We start from the raw sequence: 23,017 nt of genomic DNA on the forward strand, positions 1-23,017 counted from the left end.
TCCCTTGGAACAAATGAAATAGAATATTTAAAAATCTCTTGATATATATTGCCACCAAATTGTCTTCCAAACAGGTGCACCAATTTAATCTGCTAGAAAGTGTGTAAACCAAAAATAAAATTCTGAGCCCCCCAACCAACTCATAAACCCTCCCTTTGGCCAAGGACATTCCAAAGTTAACGCGAAAAACCGGTTCAGGCCATGATGGGGAGCAGGGTTGGACATGCCTCATTATTTCCTCCTCCCCTTTGGAATTCAGGCACAGCTGACTGGCATTAACACTAAAACAGACCTTAAGACTGACAAAGCAGACTCCTTGTAGCAATAAGATACCAAAGTCCAGCCTGACTCTAGTATAACATCACATGACAGATAGCAGGCCTGAAAGAAATCAAAATATTTTACCCCACATCATGTTTCTTCGTCCATATATTGAAATAGTCCTGCAAAGGTATCTCTTGTGGGGAAACTCTACATTCTGAAGAAAATTCCCTTCTGGTTCCAAGTCTTTTTCCTGATCCAGGAAAAAATTAACTAAGAGTCTTTTTAAATCTGATAAGAAGAGTTCAACAACAAGCTTCCAAGATGCCGCCAAAAGGAAAAAGTGGTTCTGGAAAAGCAGGGAAAGGGGGAGCAGCCTCTGGGAGTGACAGTGCTGACAAGAAGGCTCAAGGTCCCAAAGGTGGTGGCAATGCAGTAAAGGTCAGACACATTCTATGTGAAAAACATGGCAAAATCATGGAAGCCATGGAAAAGTTAAAGTCTGGGATGAGATTCAATGAAGTGGCCTCACAGTATAGTGAAGATAAAGCCAGGCAAGGGGGCGACTTGGGTTGGATGACCAGAGGGTCCATGGTGGGACCATTTCAAGAAGCAGCATTTGCCTTGCCTGTAAGTGGGATGGAGAAGCCTGTGTTTACAGACCCACCGGTTACGACAAAATTTGGATATCATATTATTATGGTTGAAGGAAGAAAATAAAATCATATGAAAGACTGAAAAAAAAAAATCTGATAAGAAACATTTACAATCTATTCTCTCCGAGGCCTGCTACTTGGAGATTTCATCTGCATAATAAAAACCTTCATTTCCACAACCCCTTACCTTAACCCAGACACTCCCTTCCATTAATTCCAGGTCTTTAGATAGACTCTTTCAACCAACTGCCAATCAGAAAAGTTTTTAATCCACCTATGACCTGGAAGCTCCCTCCCATGCCTCCCAGCTTTGAGTTGTCCTGCTTTTCTGGACCAAACCCATGTACATCCTATTGGTGTCTTGTGTCTCCCTAAAATGTGCAAAACCAAGCTGTAGACCAGCCACTTTGGGTACATGTTCTTAGGATCTCCTGAGGGCTATGTCACAGGCATGGGCCTTTGGTCACTCGTATTTGGCTCAGAATAAATCTCTTCAAATATTTTACAGAGTTTGACTTTTTTCATTAAGAAGTGTAAACCTGCCTATTTCACTAAATTCTCTCTAGCTTTATGCATATTATAGTCACATCCATATTTGATAAACTGGAATTACACTACAGAACATTAGCAACATCATTCTATTACACCACAATTTATCTTGAGAATTTTAATCTCAAAGTACCATCTGATTTAATGCATTTACATAAAGCTACTTAAATTATTTAGACAACCAAGATTTTAATATCTTCTTAATCCATGATACCTAAAAATACATATTTGGGCTATTTTGAATAGAAAGAAAAATTATTTTCAAAGTACTTACTTATTCAGGACTCTTGCTATACCAAAGTCCCCAAGCTTTGCAACCATTCCATTCTTGCTAAGAAAAATGTTCTATAAATGGAGAAAATGTCATGTTGTTTGAGGTACTTCAAGAAAAGATCAATTCTGTCTTAGTCTTCTCTCTGAGCTGTTACCTGAGCTTTTATGTCCCTGTGTAATATCTTCCTGTCATGAATATGTTTTAGTCCTAGAGAAATCTGTACAAACCATCCGAGGATCTATAGAGAGAACACAAAACAAAGCCACTGAATAGCCTGGTAGTCACTGAAATGTCTTCATGGTAACATGCAAAAAGAAAGAAAGAAATTATACACACACACACACACACACACACATATAGTGTATGTGTATTTATAGGAATGAAGTTAATAGGTATACTTTATCATATTATTATTTTCATTTTACAACTAAAACAATGGAGGCACAGAAAAGTAATCCAAATATCACTGGTATCAGATGAATTCCACACGCAGAAAAAGATAAGTAGGGGCAAGGGAAAGACACATGCGTTCATGATTTTCTTTTTTTCTTACTTAACCCTGGGGTGCTAACTGCATTGTAAATAGTACACAAGTAGCCCTGTTTCCTGATAACCTGGGAGCCATTGGTTCTTCCTTTACGGTGGAAGGAGGGTGCCAAGGGTGGGGAGAGAAAGAGGAAGAAATGAGGGATCTGTGAGGTTGTTAGGAATTGTAATAAAATATCAATATATCTAATATAAACCAACAAATACTTTACTTTTAAAGTTTAATTTTATTTCTAAGTCATGATTTTATTTTATCTTTGTTGACCATGAGCCTCTTTCTGAAAATGTGTTCTATGCCTACAGAAATTTATTTAAACTATTCTAAAATTTCACTGGTTCTTTGTCTGCCAAATTATACAGAAAGAGGAAAATAATAGGAATAAAGCCATATTCCAGACATTAATATTCGGTTGTAATTTTAGTTCATTCCCAACAAAAAGAAATATAACTCAAAATTTTGTCAAGAGAAGCATTTTTATAAAATGTGGCAAAATAATACCTAGATAAGAAAAAAGAGTTTCTATGAATATGGAATTTAATATATAATATAAATGAGCATACAAAAAATGCTTGATTAATCTTACAGAAGTTAGAAATATTGATTCTTCAATCCTTCATATATTCAAAATATTAAACTTTAGGAGGAAATTATATGGGCATGAGGCTCCCAAATGCTAAAATAGAACAAAGAAACAAATGGCCAAAGGAAAAATGGTGGGCCTTTCCTGTCTGCTTCCTGAGGCAATGGCCTTACCAGCAATCATATAGGCGCTAATTCAGATTCCTCTCCACACACACAAACCTGTCTCCTTCATGAGTACCACTCCCAAGAGGGTTCCAAGGAGGCTTGGAGTATAGAAGAGAAATACATTTGTGCAAAGAGAAAGTGGGAGAGGCCATTATTCTTCATCTTTTATCTCCCCCTCTTAGTAACTAATAAAACTAAACAGGCATTGCCAAGAGAAGCTTCTATCCTCCCTAGCAAAGTGGGATATCTACTTTAAAACACAGCACCAAATGGTGAAAGAGAAAACAGTGAAGCTATAAACACGTCACATGTTAAATGGCTAAGGAACACTCACATTCAGGTTTTTATTTAACCATGAAGATTTATCTCAGAGGCATCCTACACGAGATTGTCCAAACAGACTATCTTTTCTCAAGAAAATCTCACTCTAAAAAACAATTCAGTTTAAGTTCAATTGCAAACTTGTTCTACTGAATCTACCAAGAATATTGATCCACTATTTTATGGTTTGAATTTCTCTACCAAAACACATGCTTTATATCAACATAGTCTACTACTTATGACACTATAAATTTAATTCTCTCCCGACCACACATACATAAAATTAAAAGGCAAATTAGAAGTTTTTACCTGATCTTCACTAAATAACACACCCCGTTGTCTATTGATCCTTTTCATGAGATCCCCTCCATCACAATATTCCATTACAATAAACAGCCTGCCGTTCTCTGTAAGAAAAGGAATCATTTGGTGCTGGAAGGATTTCAGATATTTATCAGTCATGTTCTGGCTGTGGAATCAAAATGGACTGGGTTCTAATTCCACTATACCATTTATATTTCTTAGCTCTGTGACTCTGGGCAAGTCACTTTAACTTCTCTGTGCCTCATTACCTCATCTGTAAAATGGAAATAATATTATAGAAATTTGTTCTTCAGATTGTTGGAAAGATTAAATGAGTTAATCCCTGTCAGATGCTTAGAATAATGCCTGTAGATAATAAGAGTTTAAGAAATGTTGGCTATTTTTATTAATACATTCCTTTGAGAGATTAGAAATCTGCTATAAAAATAGCAGCTGTAAGTCTTTCCTAACACCCCAGGAAGAATTAATAGCCCCTTCTTGAATTTGGGCATAAAGCCATATTTATACGGCACTTATTCATCTACGTTGTTGAATACAATAGAAACTCTTATAACTGACCTCTGCCTAAACCACTCACTAGATTACAGGACACTCTCCATTACTATTGTCCCATCAAGGTTACCACTAGTTACTACTAGGTTCTCTAGTATGTCCAAGTACCTCTGCTCCTACCAATTGAACTGAATCTTACCAAGATCATTGTGTTTCTTCCCAGATATGTTTATTCCATTTACTCTTGTCTTTATAACAGACACTGATGAAATACGAATAGAAAATGAAAGATGTGATATTTTCCAAAAGCTATGCTGAATATTTTGGAGGACTCAGTAAAAGTGAGCAGTTTTTAAAAAAATAGCTATTGACCTAAATGTTGATGGGATGAATGAAATATAACTGGAAAACTTCTAAAAGGATTGTGTACAGACTATCCACAAATTCTTGCTCCACATTAAAGAAAAGAAACTAAAAGTTCTAAATAAGAAGCATACCTTACGTAAGAAAGAAAATTCAGAACGATATCAGTGGACTCATAATCTACCAACTATAGTTCTGAATTTTCTTGAACTGTAGTGAGTTATTCTTGTCTTTACATAAACTGATGAAATATGAATAGAAAATGAAAGATGTGATTATTTCTCCAAAAGCTATCCTGAATATTTTGGAGGACTCAGTAAAAGTGAGTTTAATAAATAAATAAATAAATAAATAAATAACCATTGACCTAAACGTTGAATGAAATGAATGAAATACAACTAGAAAATTTCTAAAAGGATTGTACAGGACAGATTATCCACAAACACTGGCTCCATATTAAAGAAAAGAAGTTATCCTTTGACAAATGCTTGTAATTTCCTTAAAATTTTTTTCTTTTTTTTTTTCTGGCCATTTCCACTCAAAGGATGATTATGTCTTCTTATGTTAAAATATGTTTGCATAACTGCTAGGATCTAAATATCTTTGTCTTCCCCAAATGTATATGTTGAAATTCTAGCCCCCACGGTGATGGTATTAGGAGGTATAGGGCTTTTGGAAGGTGACTAGGTCATGAGGGTGAAGCCCACATGAATGGACTGCTGTCCAAGAGAGAACCCTCTCCGCTTCCACCATGTGAAGTCACAATGAGGCGAACCATCTATGAACCAGAAAGTGAACCCTCAGCAGACAGTGAATCTGCCTGCACCTTGATCTTGTACTTCTCAGCCTCCAGAACTGTGAGAAATAAATTTCTGCTGTTTATAAGCCACTCAGTTTATGGTATTTTGTTATAGCTGCTGGAATAGACTTATAGCTGCTAGAATAGACTAAAACAGGTGATTTTCCGCTTTAACCAGCTTTCTTAATTAGCCCACCAACTACCAGCTGGGATCTTGTTAGAAAAGAAGGATTTCTACTCACTTGGTTGTCTACACTTCATTCTTTTGTATCTAAAACAGTAGCTAGCACATCAAAGGGGCTTAAATGTTTGTTGAGTGGATTCATTAAAAACAAACAAACAAACAACAATAACAAAAACAAACAAACAAAAAAAACCCCGAAGGAACACAAAACATACAAAAACATACATGCCAAAATCAGGCTTATAAGCAATTGTTAACATTTTCCCCTGTAGTCCCTACTAAATGCCAAACTCTCTTGCCAAATCTTTTGCTCTTCTACTCTTTAAAGTACCCTAACCAACTTACTGTGGATATCAGTAACCTGGCAGTGTCTACCCTTGGTTGCTTCTAATTCACAAACCATGCATCTTCTTTCACATATTTCAATTTTTCCACCTCTCTTCTTTAAGAGACAGATCCATTCATTTATTAACAAACTTCTATTGAGGACATGCAAAAGCAAGGAATGCTGTGTAGGAATAAAAAACAAATAAGCCATCCATTCTACTGTTAAAGAGGCAAAGTCTAGTTGGGGGGTCCCTCAGCATTGGGTGAGAAGTGCTGTGAAGAAGACTGTAGGCTGGAGGGTGAGGAGAAAGTGCCTGCAAGGCAAACTGGAGATCCAGGAAGGGTTCTGAGAAGATGCTTCCTGATATGCCCTAATATCTAGAGATCAGTTATTTTCAGGAATGTGTTACTTTTAGGAGAATTGATGTTTCTTATCATTGAAGCTCAGTCATTAAAAGGTCTGCCACAGCAATGAAGGGATGGCAATTTCAAAACCATGGAAGAATCAGAATAATGAAACAGAGGAGAAAAGATTTCATCTCACTTCCTTTTCACCAACCTCCAACTCACTCAACCTTTCACTGGCTTTTGGCGAAAGAAACTGACTGACTCAAAATTCATCATGACAGAGGTATCTTAAAGAAACTACTGGTCGGGTGCAGTGGCTTATGCCTGTAACCCCAGCACTTTGGGAGGCCGAGGTGGGTGGATCACCTGAGGTCAGGAATTTGAGACCAGCCTGGCCAACATAGTGAAACCCCATCTCTACTAAAAATACAAAAATTAGCCAGGTGTGGTGGCGGGCACCTGTAATCCCAGCTACTCAGGAGACTGAGGCAGGAGAATTGCTTGAACCCAGGAGGTGGAAGTGCAGTGAGCCAAGATTGCGCCATTGCACTCCAGCCTGGGTGACAGAGTGAGACTCCGTCTCAAAAAAAAAAAAAAAAAAAAAAAAAGAAACTACTTAACGTCAATTAGCATTATCTCTGACTGTAAAATAAGGATTTTCCCCATTAGCCACTGTTAATTTTATATTTATTGGAAATGTGTGGAAAAATCATTTATGCTCTCAAATTTTCCATCTGCTGTAAAGCTCATGGATCACCGACACTTCAAAACAATTGGGGGGCACTAAATAACCTTTTTATTTGTCAAGTTCCAACATTTATTAAACAATTATTCTAATTCATTCTAAAATGCACTTTTAAAAAATCAAGGGCTTGGCACAGTGGCTCTCGCCTGTAATCCCAGCATTTTGGGAGGCCAAGGCTGACGCAGGTGGATTGCTTGAACTCAGGTGTTTGAGACCAGCCTGGGCAACATGGCAAAACTCTGGCTCTATAAAGAAAAAAAAATACAAAAATTAGCCAGGTGTGGGGGTGCATGCCTGTAATCCCAGTACGCAGGAGACTGAGGTGGGAAGGCCACTTAAGCCCAGAAGGTCAAGGCTGCAGTGAGCTGTAATGGTACCACTGCACTCCAGCCTGGGCAACAGAATGAGACTCTGTCTCAAAAAAAAAAATAAAATCAAGTTTGTTTCTTACAGACCTTGGCGTCTTCCAATCACTTGCTGTAGACCTGGCAGGCTTAACGTTTTCACTGCCTAAATAATTTTTAGAATACCTTAACCAACTTTGTTTGCTCATATTTTCTTTTTTATGTGTGCATAAGAGTAATATAAAATAAAACTCTGTGTTTAAATAAATGTAAAAGATCTCTTTCTGGCCAGGCACAGTGCTCACAGCACTTTTGGAAGCCATGGCAGAAGGATCACTGGAGGCCAGGAGTTCAAGGCTGCAGTGAGCCATGATCCAATTACCCCAATTGCAAGTAAATGAAATCTGTAACAACCTAAATAAGCTTGGAAGAAGACCATGAGCCACAGATAACGGTCCCAACTGATACCTTGATTTCAACTAGCTGAGACTGTGGGCAGAGAATCCAGCTAAGCCAACCTCAGGCTTCTAACCTACAGAAATCAAGAGATAATAAATATGTGTTGTTGTTAAGCCACTAAATTTGTGTTCATTTGCTATGTAGTAATAGAAAACAAATACAACAGCATGGGAATTTTTGCCTATTTTGTCTGCTGATATATCTCCAAGACTTAGAACATGACTGGCATATAACAGACACTTAATGAATGTTTATTGATGGAATTCACATGGAATTAATTTAGTCTTAGGAAAATATCACTACATTCTCATTATTTCTCTTATGTTGCTTCAAACCAATAAAAACATCCTATTTTCTTTTTTTTGAGACAGAGTTTCATTCTTGTTGCCCAGGCTGGAGTGCAGTGGCACAATCTCAGCTCACTGCAACCTTCGCCTCCCAGGTTCAAACGATTCTCCTACCTCAGCCTCCCAAGCAGCTGGGATGACAGGCACGCACCAGCACACCTAGCTAATTTTTTTTTGTATTTTCAGTAGAGACGGGGTTTCACCATGGCCAGGGTAGTCTTGAACTCCTGACCTCAGGTGATCTGCCTGCCTGGGCCTCCCAGGGTGCTGGGTTTACAGGCATGAGCAACCGCGCCCGGCCGAAAACATCCTATTTTCTATAGACAAACACTAGAGCCATGGTTCTTATGATCAGAGATAAGCCATTTGAAGGAAAGCAAGCCTTTACCTACACTCTCTAAAAGACAGAGGCTACAAGGCCCTCTGAGGCTTTTAGATAAGCTCAGTAGTTCAAGTCCCAGCAATCTGCCAAGAAAACTCAAAGGCATCACAATAGCTGTAGCTTTCCTGAACACAGCGGTGCTCTACTTAAAAAGAGTCAGAAGAAAATGTAAACTTACAGTATCAACAAACACAGCAGAGGTTATTTACACTGTAAAAATGACCCTAGTTTTGCAAAAGCTTCCAGCGGTAAACTGTCCTCAAAAATCACTCTCACATGGTATAAGGAAATACTCCAGTCTCTAAAAGTGGTCCAGTCCATTTGCTCATTTAGTAAATAGGTATTGAGCAGCCAGTGTGTGCTAGATGCCAAGGATCAAGTGGTGAGCAAAACAGATGGAGCCCCAAAATTCATTAAGTTTACTACGTAAAGGACGACAAATATGAAACAAATTCATAATCATATAAATAGACATATGTAAGTACAACAGCTGTGGAAAAGAACCAAAGGGAGCTGTAATTTGAATTGTGAGTTCAGAAAAGGCCGGAGGATGAGCAGGAGTTAGCCAGAGAGTCACAGTAATAACCTCAGATAAAATAAAGAAGAGAAAGATCATCTTACAGCATTACCAGTAGCCAATGGACAGGAATGCAAGGCACTTTATTCAGTGGCTCCCCTTGAAAGTTATTCCATGCAACCCAATTCCAGACCATGTGTACTGTTCTGCTCCCAGGAAGACCTCAGAAGAGTCCCAAGAGCTCTTTTAAATACCCAGAAGCCAAAGAAGGGCCATACACACAGAAGTACTTTGAATGTAGTGGTTTTAATCAGGAAGGAACACAGTGCCCTGCACAGTGCACATGCTCGAGACACAGTGGCTGTATTTATTTACTGACTGACTTTAACCCAACTGATGATGCTTGAAGATACCGAGGTTAACACTTCTGCTCCATGAACTACTTATCACTCTTAAAACAGCCCAGTGCTGGGGGCTGGGCTGGGGAATGACCCGTCATAAAACTGTCAGCACATACAGCCCTGTCACAACTTAAGACACACCTGACATACTGTAGATTTGTTTATTGTCTATCTCTTCCCACTAGAATATAAATTTCATGAAAACACGGATTTTCATCTGCTTTGTTCACTCTTATATTCCTGACACCTAGAACAATGTCTGGCATATAGTAAGCACTCAATAAGTATCAGTTCAGTGAATGAATGCTGTCTGACAGATGCCCCTTCATTTACTATTTAGTTTTTACCTTTGGACTACAGTGATGGGCGGAGGCAGAATTGTATTCAGGTGTACAGAGGAAGGGAATTCCTTCCCTAAAGTTCTTCCCCTCTACATGGCAGTGTGCTAGGCTATGGTGTGTGGTTGTTTGCTGGCTCTCTGTAAGAGGATTACATCAGCCCCATCTGTTGCCTAAGGATATGCGGGATCTCATGTAAGCAGAGTACGGCCCCAACACACACACACAAACACACACATCCCAGCAGGACTTTGAGAGCGATAGTGTGGTGGGCTCTGTGTTTTCCTCTCTTGTTTTGCTTATGAGAACAGCTGGCTCCTTATCTGAGCTGCTCCTTCAGCCTGGGCCCCAGACTCAAGACCCCAGCCTACCACAGCTAGCATGTAATATAAGTGAGAAATAGATGTGTATTATTGTAAGTCACTTAAATTTGGGGGTTGTTACTAGAGCAAAGAAACTAATAAGCCACTCATTAATTTTTTGGGAGAGTGAGAATTAAGGAGAGGCAGAAAATAAGCCAGTCATTAATTTTTTGGGAGAGTGAGAATTAAGGAGAAGCAGAAAAACAAGAAAACATAAGAAAGCTGTCTACAAAAACTTACTAGAGAGGAAACAACGAAGAGGTCTCAAGCTGCAATTTAAGTAAATGGGGAAATGACCCATCTACAAAAATTAATTTATACATAGTCCTTAGGAACAAATCTTTTTACATATGTCAACATGCCTATACTTTATAAAAATAGTTAAAGAATATTAGGAAATCAAACCTTGAAATGAATTGAAGAAGGCTACAATGTTGGGATGTTTCATCTTTGCCAGAAGAATGACTTCTTTCTTTGAAGCTTCTTTTTCTTGTATGGGCATCTAAATTACATGAAGAGACACAGTAGTCTGTAAAGGTAACTTGGTTTCAAGAACATGCTTTCTGCTCGTTTCCATCTCAAATTCTCTAGGATTTCAGTGGCTTTTAATGTCACTTTGAAACCGATCTTTCAATGGCAGGAAACATTTCTAGAATTAGCAGAGTACCCTACATCACATCAATGGTTTGTCGACAATCATCATCAAGAAAATAAATATTTCTGGTGAAGTTTTGCTACATTAAAAGTTGGACTGGTGGTACTGTGTTCATTATCTAGCCATATGGAGCCATATTTTAATATCTATCTTTCAGTAGCAAAGGAATTCTTTATAAAAATGCAACATTCCAGGAGCAATCACTGCTGAGAAGAAACAAATGCAATCTAAAAAAAGAAAATGTGTCATATCCTACAGAAATCAGGCCAATAAAATTTTGTATTAAGATGACTACATTTTTCATTTTCAAATAAAAATTGTCTTGCATGACTTCATTTTGGAAGTATTTGGGTGTACTTCTTGTTCTACTTATCATCTACAGACAATACTTTCCAAGGAGTTTGGTGCCAGTATCAGTGGCCACACCTCGTTTCTACATTTCTTCCTCACTCTTGATACTTTGCTGACTTGTCATTTTTACCCTGACTTCCAGCCCCTGACTGCCCCGCCTTTCTGATGTCCATGGGGCCTCCACCCATTAGAGGTCTTCAACATTGGCCAAATTTCTCATTCTCATTTAAGACGTAAGAATTTTTTTTAAATTAATATTCTCAATTCTAGCTTCCCTACATCTCAGCTGAAGGATCCTTCAGTAAGGATCCTTCTAAGCTTCAGTGTTTCCTGCCCCAATTTAAATTGTATAGTCAGTACATAGGCATTTCAAAACAAAAACAGCTGAATTACTCCTATCAGCTAGATAGATTTAGCAACTTAAAAAAGTCCTAACTACTATTTATTCAAAAGAATATTATAAACAAAATTAAAAGGCAAACAAAAAGTTAAGTTACAATATTTGTACCATATATGACAAATATATTTATAATAATATAAAAATTGATGGCAAATAATTTTTAAAAAGGCAAACACCCCAACAGAAAAATAGCAAAGTACAAGAATAGTCAACTCAAAAAAAAACAAGAGAAATAAGAATGGCTGATAGAAAAAATATTCAATCTCATGCAGTAATCAAAGGAATAAAAACTAAAGCAAAATTTGGCTGGGTGTGTGGTAGCTCACGCCTATAATCCCAGCACTTTGGGAAGCCAAGGCAGGCAGATCATTTGAGGCCAGGAGTTCAAGACCAGCCTGGCCAACACGGCAAAAGCCTGTCTCTACTAAAAATACAAAAAAGCAGTCAGGCGTGGTGGCACACACCTGTGGTCCCAGTTACTTGGGAGGCTGAGGCAGGAGAATGTCTTGAACCTGGGAGGTGGAGACTGCAGTAAGCCAAAATCATGCCACTGCACTCCAGCCTGTTTGACAGAGTAAGACTCCATCTCAAAAAAAAAAAAAAAAAAAAAAAAAGGAATAAAAACTAAAATGTAATATAGTATTTCATCTATGAAATTGGCAAAGATGAAAAGAATGTCAATAACCACTATTGACCAGAAAGCAGCAAAATGGACACTCATTTATTTCTGGTAAAAGAACACAAATTCATAAAATCCTTCTGGGAAGGCAGTTTTATAATATAATATGAATCTTTAAAATGTTCATTTTTGGGGGGGATCTGTATCCTAATGAAGAAATGTTCCTTTTTTATTTTATTTTTTTAAGACAAAGTATTGCTCTGTCACCCAAGCTGGAGTACAGTGGCATGATCTTGGCTCACTGCAGCCTCTGCCCACTGAGTCCAAGTGATCCTCCCACCTCAGCCTCCTGAGTAGCTGGGACCACAGGCAAGCACCACCATGCCCGGCTAATTTTTCCTATTTTTAGTAGAGATGGGGTCTCACCATGTTATCCAGGCTGGTCTCAAACTCCTGTCCTCAAGTGATCCAGCTGCCTCAGCCTCCCAAAGTGCTGGGATTACAGGCATGAGGGAAATGTTCCTATTTTTGACTTACTAATTCTTCTAGAAATTTATCCAAAGAAAATAATAAAAGTGTATAGAAGAGTTCTCATACAAAAGACTTTGTTACAGTGTTTTATTGCTAGTTTTTAAGTTACTCTAATAATGCATGCTTGTTTTAAGTCAAATAGAAGTGAATAAGGTAAAAGTGAAACTTCCCTCTTTCTTTCTCATCTAGCCCACAGATGAAAGCCCACAGGTGGTAACCTTACTCTTAATGGCAAAAACGCAATTACTTTTGCGCCAACCTAATACTATGTTCCCTAGGGATAACTTTGTTAATAGAGCTTTTTAATTCATGCACATATAGGTAAGCATATATACATAGTTTTGCTTAATAAAAATGAATTATACTTTACATATTAAATATTATTGAATCGTAGCCAAAAAACTAACCAAACAATTTAATTATCTGAAAACAGAAAAAGAGTTAAATAAATTACAGGGGCTGTTTTGCTAGGTTTTTCTTTTTCTTTTTTTTTTTTTTTTTAAGACAGAGTTCTGCTATGTTGTCTAAGCTGGATTTTAACTCCTGGGGTCAAGGGATCCTCCCAACTCATTCTCCAGAATAGCTGGGACTACAGGCACCATGCCCAGCTAAATTATGTTATTTTTAACCTGCTACCACTTTAATGCTATGCAGTCATTAAAAATAAAGGGAGGCAACGTATTATCATGGAAAGAGCAGAGAAAGACTTCGATGGATCTGCTGAGTACTGTGCATCCTGAAGCTAACTGCTTAACCTCTTTAGCCTCAGCTCTTTCACTTGTACAGTGAGAGTAATGAGAGCTACCTTTCAGAGTGGTTGTGAAGATTAAATTGAGTTGATATATATAATAAAACACTTACAATGGTGTGACATACAATGGACACCCTGTAGGTAGTCCCTTTATCATTAGTGTGAACATTTAATATCATTATATGATAACGTTATATAAAAATATTGAATGAGACGACGAAATATTCAAAATATATTACTAATAAAAAAACTGTTATAAAAGAGTATATCCGGGCCGGGCACGGTAGCTCACACCTGTAATCCCAGCACTTTGGGAGGCTGAGGCGGGCAGATCACGAGGTCAGGAGTTCCAGACCAGCCTGGCCAACATAGTGAAACCCTGTCTCTACTAAAAATACAAAAATTAGCTAGACACAGTGCCATGTGCCTATAGTCCCAGCTACTCAGGAGGCTGAGGCAGGAGAATCGTTTGCACCTGGGAGGCAGAAGCTGCAGTGAGCCAAGACTATGCCACTGCACTCCAGTCTGGGCAACAGAGCGAGACTCCATCTCAAAAAAAAAGAGTATATCCACCATGACACCAATCATTCTAATAACTTATATATTTATATATTAAAAATAGTCTAGAGAGAAATTCAGCAAAATGTTCATAGTGATTAAGAAAGAGGTTATATGCTATTTTTATTTTCCTCTAAATGGTCTTATTTTCCCCTTTGGTTCCTTTCAAAATTTCTACAATGAACATTTTTATTTTCATAATTGAGGAAAGATAAAACACTTCTATTTGAGTCCAGAAGGAAAAGAACATGCTTTATAATGGTAGGATGATAACAGAAAATATTAGCTTTTTGGTACCTGTAAGAAAATAAGCAATTTACTTCTGGGGTCTAGTGTAGGGAGTAGGGAGGCATTAGAGAGAAGAAATAGAAATTTCTCTAGATAAGAAGTAATGAAAAACTACATGAGAGTAGATAGGAAGAAAGAAGTAATAAATGTTAGTATTGTGACAGATGTTACAGGTAAATTCGACAACATAAAGAGATACCGGAAAACAAGAATAATGAGGTCTAATATAAGATTCTACTTATTTATGGCATGGTGACAAGGGTAGTTCATGAGTAAAGTGATGAAAAAATTGGTGCTCTATTACAAAACTATGGTCAATTTTTGATTATACTAAAGAATGGGAGAGATGCTCTGAAATGAAGTAATGTACATTTTTATAGAGATTCACCTCTCAAGTATTTTCTCCTTACATAGAATTAAAATGGTTTTATAATTCCTAAGTATATACCAGCTTTGCAATAGAGCAAGAGGGCTGGAAAGCATCTGTCCAGTGAATCATCTATCCAATAAGAAGTTATTGAATATCTCCTGGCACCAAGCATTATTATTAGGTGCTGTGTGGAATGCCAGCACGAAATTCACATGGACTCAGTCCTCACAGAACATGTTACAGCTAAATAAGGAGGAGAAGGCACAAAATAAACAGCCAAAGCATGTCCAGAAAGAAAGCAGTCAGTACTATAACAGAGGTTCCAATAAAAGTTACGCAAGTTTACAGAGAAAGAGAAATTCTTTAAAGTGGGAGGATTCTGGAGGTATGGTGGAACTCAGCCTTGAACAAGTGGGATCCTGATGCTGGGAGATCAGCAGGCAAGGACCTTGGGATAAGCAAGCCTGTAACCAAATGCAGAGGCTGGAGTGGGAAAAAAAAAGTAGGGTATGTGATAGGAGCCGTAATTTTGGAGCAAATTAGAGAGGGTCTCAAAACTTCTCTGAAGAGTGAAACAGTATAAAAACACAAGGCAGACCAGGCACAGTGGCTCACACCTGTAACCCCAGCGCTTTGGGAGGCCAAAGCGGGAGGATCACTTGAGGCCAGCCTGGGCAACATAACAAGATCCTGTCTCTAAAAAAAATTCAAAATTACCTGGGTGTGGTGGCGCATGCTTGCAGTCCTAGCTACTCAGGAGGCTGAGGCAGGAGGATGGCTTGTTCGAGGTTATAGTGAGCTATGATGATGCCACTGCACTCCTGCCTGGGCAACAGAATGAAACCCTGTCTCAAAAAAAGAAAGAAAGAAAGAAAGAAATGCACAAGGCAGGCCGGGCGCGGTGGCTCACGCCTGTAATCCCAGCACTTTGGGAGGCTGAGATGGGCAGATCACGAGGTCAGGAAATCGAGACCATCCTGACTAACACAATGAAACCCCGTCTCTACTAAAAATACAGAAAATTAGCCAGACGTGATGGCAGGTGCCTGTAGTCCCAGCTACTTGGGAGGCTGAGGCAGGAGAATGGTGTGAACCTGGGAGGCAGATCTTGCAGTGAGCCAAGATTGCACCACTGCACTCCAGCCTGGGCGACAGAGCGAGACTCCGTCTCAAAAGAAAAAAAAAAATGCACCAGGCAAACCCCACTTTCTACCTCAATAATAACAATCTGCGTCTCTTTTTCTTTGTGCATATATTAACATATTTGTAGGTATACATATATATGGAGAATATATATATTTTTACAAAGATGATATCATTCTATACTTACCATTTTCTCAAACATTGCAAACATTGAAATTTTCTCCATGTCAATGCTTTACCTACAACATGATTTCTAATAGCCACTTAGTTTTTTATAAATTACTTAACAAATTACCTACTGTTGGACATTTGTTTTCTAACTTTATCTGTGGGGTTTTTCTTTGAATAAACTCCCAATTTCTTAGTTTTCTAATGAGTTTCAAATTTTTGTATGATGACTTCATATATGGATTTTATCTTTTTATTGACTTAATTAAAGGTTAACACCATTAAGTCAATACTTGCAAATATTTTTGGCACCTTTTCAGTTTTCTTTGAATTTATTTATAGTGTTTGTTTTGACATACGAACATTTTCTATTTTTATGTATTCAAACCTAGGCAACTCTTCCTTTACAGCCTCTGTCCCAGTGAAGGTTTGGGGGCATGGCTGGAGCATTATCAAAATTGGGCTGGAGCCACTTGAAGGATCCAAGTGATCCAGCCCCTCCACAAAAGGACTGAAGCAAATTCGAGGAAGAGGAAGAGTCAACAGTATTTACCAAATAATTGAATGTGGAGAAGGAATAAGCTCACAAATGATCCCAACGTTTTGAGGCTGGCAGCCATAAGGACATTGATGACATTAATACAGCACAGCACATAGGAGGTGAAGTGGGTCTGCTTACAACAAGGAAGAATTGCTATTAATACTTGTTTTTGGGTATAATTGTGATACCTAGCCTCCAAGGTGGTCTCAATGATCATCATCCTAAATTCTTGATGCACAGGATCTCCAAGATAATAAATGTTTATTCTTTAAGCCACTAAGTTTGGGATAATATGTTACACAGCAATAGATTAATAACACAGACATTGGCCAGGCGCGGTGGCTCACGCCTGTAATCCCAGCACTTTGGGAGGCTGAGACAGGTGGATCATGAGGTCAGGAGATGGAGACCATCCTGGCTAACATGGTAAAACCCTGTCTCTACTAAAAATACAAAAAATTAGCCAGGCGTGGTGGCAAGCACCTATAGTCCCAGCTACTCGGGAGGCTGAGGCAGGAGAATGGTGTGAACCTGGGAAGTGGAGCTTGCAGTGAGCCGAGATCGCACCACTGCACTCCAGCCTGGGTGACACAGCGAGACTCCATCTCAAAATAATAATAATAATAATAATGACACAGATATTACCTGAAGTTATCTAGCTGGCGGAAGAAATGCAGAACTAGGGTACTGAACGATGTCAGGGGTAGAGACAGATTTAAGAGTGATCTACTTAGTGGTAAACACTGAAGTGGGGCAGTTTAGGTGACAATGGACAGAAAGAGAAGGTCAGAAAAGGACACATGGTTGAGGACATATAGAGGGTGAAGAGACAGATAAGCCTGAGGGAGAGCAGTCAGATAAACAAAAGAGAGTGAGCAGAATAATGTCACGGAAGGAAGCTAGACTAGAATAGAGGACATTATTATGAATATGCCATGGATTCACAAAAGAGACCTATATTGGGAAATAAATCATTATCCCTGGAAGCCAGTTATCTACTCTTGAGCTTTCAGTTTGGGTAGGTTTTCTTGCAATTTTTTTGTGGTAAAATAAAATTTATATCATTTTAACCAAATTTTTAAGTATACAATTCAATGGCATTAAGTATATTCACATGGTGTAACTTGGGTAGTCCATTTTGCACACGATTTGTATGGAACTTTTTATGCTACTCTCATTTATAAATTCTCTAGAAGCTGACCAACAAGACTTGCCTTAAAATTAATTCTAGCAAACAATGGACATTATTGTCCCAATATATTTTGAAATGAACGTATCACTAAAGAGGGTGACATAAACACTGACTAAGGTGGATTTAGCAAAAATGATTAATTTTTAATTAACTATATTTATTTTCCAAAATCATTAGACCAACAATTACACATGGTTTTCCTCTATTCATTCAGTGCACTCAATAAATTTGTTTAGCATCTATTATGTGTCAGGAACTGTTCTGCATACTGAGGAAGACAAGCAATAAACAAATGAATAATTAAGAGAGCAAAGTAATTACAGAGCATTATGCTAGTAAGAAAATAAGCCAGGCCAGGAGCAGAGGCTCATGCCTGTAATCTCAGCACTTTGGGAGGCTGAGGCAGGCAGATCACTTGAGTTCAGGAATTCAAGACCAGCCTGGGCAACATGGTGAAACTCCATCTCTACTAAAAATACAAAAAATTAGCCAGGCGTGGTGGCATGCACCTGTAGTCCAGCTACTCGGGAGGCTGAGGTGGGAGAATTGCTTGAACCCTGGAGGTGGAGGCTACAGTGAGCTGAGATCATGCCACTGTACTCTAGCCTAAGTGACAGAGCGAGATTCCCCCTAAAAAAAAAAAAAAAAAAAAAAAGAAAAAAAAAAAAAAAAAAAAAAGAAACCAGAAACCAGGGTGGTGTGATAAGGTGATAAGCTGTGATTGTGGCTGGGGAGCTACATTAGCTAGGATGTTTGCAGAAAACCCCTTGTTGAGGACCTGAATAAGGAGAGAGGAAGTGCACCACAGAGAAAAGTCAGGGCAACACAGGAGGCTGGCATCTCATAGGGCCTTTCAGGGCACCCTAAGGAGGGCCATAGGAGCCACAGAGAGGTGATCTTATTTCTTTTCTATTTTCATTAAAAAAAAAAATTTTTTTTTTGTAGGACAGGGTCTTACTATGTTGCCCAGGCTATCTTGAACTCCTGGCTTCACACAATCCTTCCACTTTGGCCGTCAAAAGTGCTGCGATTATAGGGGTGAGCCACTGTGTCCAGCCTCTTTTTAAAAACAAGATCATTGGTTGTGTTTGAACAACGGACTTAGAAGGTTGAATTAACAAAAATCAATTATGGCTTAAAATTCGTAATTATAAAAAATAAAAATTTCCTTTTTATATTGGATTAAAAGCCAGCTGAATATCCACTGAAAATTAACAGATATTTGAACTTCTTAACTTTACCTTTTCAAAATTGATCTCTTTTATGACACAGTGCTTGCTATCTGATTTCCCTTTAGCTAAGTATGCTTTCCCAAAGGCACCTTTCCCGATGGCCTTAATCACATCGTACTTATCCATGGTCTCCAATGGGGTGAGGTTCCTGGAATTAGAGTAATGTAAATTTATCACACATGTCTCATAAAGACTAAAAAAGTCAGAAAATTGATGACTAAAGTGTAAAAGAACTCACTTTGATAAAACTTTCCTCCCAGCGTTGCCAAGACAGAGACAAGTAACTTTCCTTGTGGCCACAGATAACAACTGAAATGAAACAAAGTTTCTTGGTCAGACATGGGTCATAGCTCAGCTTTGATACACTTTTGCCCTGCGTTCCTGGGTAAGTCACTTAACCTGGCAAAACCGCACTTTCCTAATTTCTAAAACGGAATAACAATATCTGTTTTGCAAGTTTGTTCTGAGAATGAAAGATACTATATAGCCAGTGCTTGGCAGCTTTATAAAGCAGGAATGTCCTTAGGCTTGTGTACTTTTCACAGTCCAGCCTTTCTTAATGGGGACTTACTGCCCCCTAGGGGGAATTTTGGAAATATATGGGGGTGGGGAAGCTGTTTCCCCGAGATTCAGAGGCAAGAGATTGACAGGTGGTTGGGGCCTGAGATGCTAGGATTCTGCGATCCGAGAGAGACAGTCCCGCATAATAAAGGATTACCCTACGGCCCTACAATCTTGTAGAGTCTTCCTATACACTCATGTGTGCGGAAAAATCCGTTTGTAATTATCTGTGGCTAGAATCAAACTCTATTTTACATCGAAATGCTAAGTATTTTTGCAGTTTTAATGAACACTGATTTTTTTTTTTTTTCCCGAGGAATGCAACTACATGTAAATCAAGGCTTGATTGCACTTTGTTTGGTTTGGAGGTTTACCAAGAATTGTTCACCATTTGGGAAAATCACGCCCTTCACTGGCCACGCTGCCCCTGGTCCCGGAGACCTAACAATCTGCATTTGCTGCCGTCACTTTCAGGCGACTGCCCAGGCGCGGCTACTGGCGCTTCTCTACTTTTGCCAAGGGTAGTAGTGTCGAAGCATTTTCAGATTGAAATATGTACTTTCTTACTTATTGCTTTCCTTCTGTTTCCTCTTTATGCTACAGTTAGGGCATAATACAGTTTTGTTGCTGTTGTTGCTGTTGTTGTTAATGGGGTGAGCGGGGGGTTGTTTTCGAATAATTTCATGTCAGGGTAGGAAGTGGGTACAATTAGATTGCAGTGGGCTGGGAACCAGCTCCGCAGCCAGGAGAGGCTGCAGACACCGGAGGACCGGGTTCTGAGAGAAACGCATACAGACTAGGGGCCGGGGGTGACCAGCTGGGAACTGAGGGCCCGCGACCCGCCCGCCCAAGTGGCACCAGAGGGTGGAAGCCCCCAAGTTAGGAAAATTCCTTCTCCCCTAAGGGCCGCCCCTGGAGGCGGCCGCGGGTGGGTGGCAAGACGCTTACCGCGACCCGCGCTCAGCGTGCGGAGCGTTGCCATAGAGACCGACGCGCCCAGGACGCTAGGCCTTTTCTGGGCCGCCCCCGCCGCCCCAGGCAGAGACTCTATCCCTTTCCCCCACCCTGCCCAGTTCCTGAAGCCCTGTGGCGGCTCCAGGCAAGGACTAAGGGCGGCCCCTGCAGCATACCTGCTCCGCCGGCTCCGCGGGGCCAACTAAGCGTCTCAGAAGGATCCGGGTTCCCGGGGCCGCTGCGCCTCCCCGCGGCCGGGCGGAGCCGCGCAAGGAAACGCGGGCGGGGCGCAAGGCTGGAATGGCCTGGGGACCCGTCCACACAGTCCACCGCGAGGCAGGGTCAGGCGCCAGGGAGTTTGGAGACCCGACAGAGCCAGCCCCACACCGTCCCGTTGCCTTGGGTCGGGATTGCTTTGCGTTGCACTCTACAGTAGCGCTCCCCGCTCTTGCTTACGGTGCACCAGACGCTTCGCAAACGTTCTCTTTTCTTTACAACCCCGCAAGGCAGTAGTCTCCTAGTTTTACAAATAAGCTAAAATAAGACAGGAAGAGTGTTTCTTGTACAAGATCTCAAATATTGCCAAGAGGTGGACGTGAGACTGGAACCGCTTCCTACTCTTTGGGCCACAGCGGCGGCCTGCCAAAGACTTTCTAACGCAACCGGCGCTGCCCAAGCGTCTGCACGCACGCCCCCTCCCTATCCCACCCTGCCCCATTCTGGATTCGCACATCAAGCAGCTAAAACTGTTTAAGTAGTTGAAAAAAATGTATTTTCCAGCAATTGTAAATAGTGACGCAAGTAAAATATATCCAATTGAATCTAAACACTACAGTGATATGGTACCCTCCATCGTCCATCACACACATGCAAAAGCCCACAAAAAAGCTATTTTAAAAATTATAAGTTTACATCACTACTTTTCCTTCTTAAAATCATCTCTCCGCCATCCCCTCCCCGTCCCTGCCACAAAAAATTTCCTCTTCTTATAAGCACTATAGTCAAATTGGATTAGGACTGAACCAAAGGCCTCATTTTGATCTCATTGCATCTTTAAAGTCTCTATCTCCGAATACAGTCTCATTGTGAGTTACTGGTGTTAGATTTCAATATGTGAATTGGGAGTGACCGGGGCAGGGGCGAATGCAGCCCATAACAGGAGTCCAAAAGTTGTTTAGGAGTTGGAACAGCCAATGTTAGTTTCTTTGGCAGTGAAATTCCCTCAAAATATTAGCAAGTATATGATCTACTTGTTTTTGTTTAATTTCATGTGTCAGTGACCACACCCACATTTCTTCCCTAGAATTCTTAGACATGCTTTATTAAATCATATCTTCATTCTACTTTCCTCATAGAATTTTATCCCAGCTATCTTTTTCATGCTTGAAAGTCTTATTGATCATCCTGTCATACTGCTGAAAGAAGTATAGAAATGGAAATTTACATTTCCTGCTCACAGAATTTTTTTTCTGGATTGTTAAAATTACTAGTACTACACAATTGATCACAATAAAATATATCACAATGCTGATAATTATATTAAATATAAAAAAATAAAATTGTATTGAAAATTCATCTCCTTAAGACCTGGATGGGCTCCCCATGCGTCATCAGTTCCTGTATCCATAGATGAATGCTAACTTCTTGCTACAATGAAGTTTAACACTGAGTCTCTTCCATTTTTTTTTTAAGGCTGTAAGTGCTGAGAAATAAGTACATTAGAATGAAAAGTTTTGTTAAAAGTGTCCCTCAATTTTTGTCTAGTTGTATCTCAAGAATCATATAGTAATCTATCATCAAAAATGGTTTATAATCATGAACTGGTAATTCCATTACTCTTCTGAAATTTTATTAAAAGCAAAACCCCATAAGCCATTCTGATTTTAAAAAGGATTATCCAATACTTATCCAGTCTCTCAGTAACTGTACATAATTTCAAGTTTTTTTGTTTGATGGTTTGGAAATGTTTATACCCTGAGGCAATGCTAAGATTGAAGATGACTAAGAAGTATGGAATACAGTATATACGGAAGCTCAGTATCTGGAAATATCCTTAGAATGATCCATGCCTGCTTTAACTTGAAAAATGTTCAAGAGGGTGGTAAGCTAATTTCAAAGAGCTAACCTAAATAATTTTGGGAAATGGTATTTGACTGGAAACCATGAGACAATAGGAAAGATACATAAACTCTGTACCTTAGTTGGTAAATTTGTATCTCCCAGGGGTATGGGTTAATGATTTGGAAACTGCTTTACAAGTAGACTAGGATCGAACAGCTAAGCAGGTGGTGGATGGTGCAAGCCAGTTTTCTCATTGTCAGGGAAAGAAATTATAGAAAAGCATGAGAAGAAGGCTAGAATGAACCTTGTAGTATTGGGTTAGTTGGAGACATCAGTATGGACCCATGCTTAATTTAATGTATGTACAGATGGAGAGATTCAGAAATAACTGTAGAGATGCGTGGATGGTTATACAATTATACCGTGTACACAGGTTAGTATACACACATATATTTCCTAGCTCTGCTGAGAGGGCCTAAAAGCAGTGACACCCCAGGAACAACAAGCACACCCAGCAACCAGATCTTGGTTTCTAAACCAGTGGGAACCTCGTTG

At 39.4% G+C, this 23,017-nt stretch overlaps 2 protein-coding genes across 2 annotated transcripts in view; one reads left to right on the forward strand and one right to left on the reverse strand.

The window, feature by feature from the left end:
• The window catches only part of LOC126940470 (peptidyl-prolyl cis-trans isomerase NIMA-interacting 4-like), a 1,058,238-nt gene extending 1,057,229 nt beyond the window's left edge, over window positions 1–1,009 (forward strand). Inside the window, exon 2 of the mRNA XM_050766385.1 lies at window positions 561–1,009. Coding sequence (XP_050622342.1) covers window positions 586–981 — 396 coding nt within the window. The 5' untranslated portion in view covers window positions 561–585 and the 3' untranslated portion in view covers window positions 982–1,009. The remainder of the gene's footprint in view (window positions 1–560) is intronic.
• The window catches only part of NEK5 (NIMA related kinase 5), a 100,245-nt gene extending 79,600 nt beyond the window's left edge, over window positions 1–20,645 (reverse strand). The window contains exons 1-7 of the mRNA XM_050766272.1: window positions 20,578–20,645; window positions 19,125–19,195; window positions 18,896–19,034; window positions 10,493–10,589; window positions 3,665–3,762; window positions 1,895–1,978; window positions 1,741–1,811 (exon numbers count right to left, since the gene is read on the reverse strand). Of these exons, the coding sequence (XP_050622229.1) occupies window positions 1,741–1,811; window positions 1,895–1,978; window positions 3,665–3,762; window positions 10,493–10,589; window positions 18,896–19,012 (467 nt within the window). The 5' untranslated portion in view covers window positions 19,013–19,034; window positions 19,125–19,195; window positions 20,578–20,645. The remainder of the gene's footprint in view (window positions 1–1,740; window positions 1,812–1,894; window positions 1,979–3,664; window positions 3,763–10,492; window positions 10,590–18,895; window positions 19,035–19,124; window positions 19,196–20,577) is intronic.
• Window positions 20,646–23,017: the final 2,372 nt, after the last annotated feature.

Source organism: Macaca thibetana, chromosome 17, assembly GCF_024542745.1.
Source record: "Macaca thibetana thibetana isolate TM-01 chromosome 17, ASM2454274v1, whole genome shotgun sequence".
In the NCBI taxonomy this organism is placed as follows: domain Eukaryota; kingdom Metazoa; phylum Chordata; class Mammalia; order Primates; family Cercopithecidae; genus Macaca; species Macaca thibetana.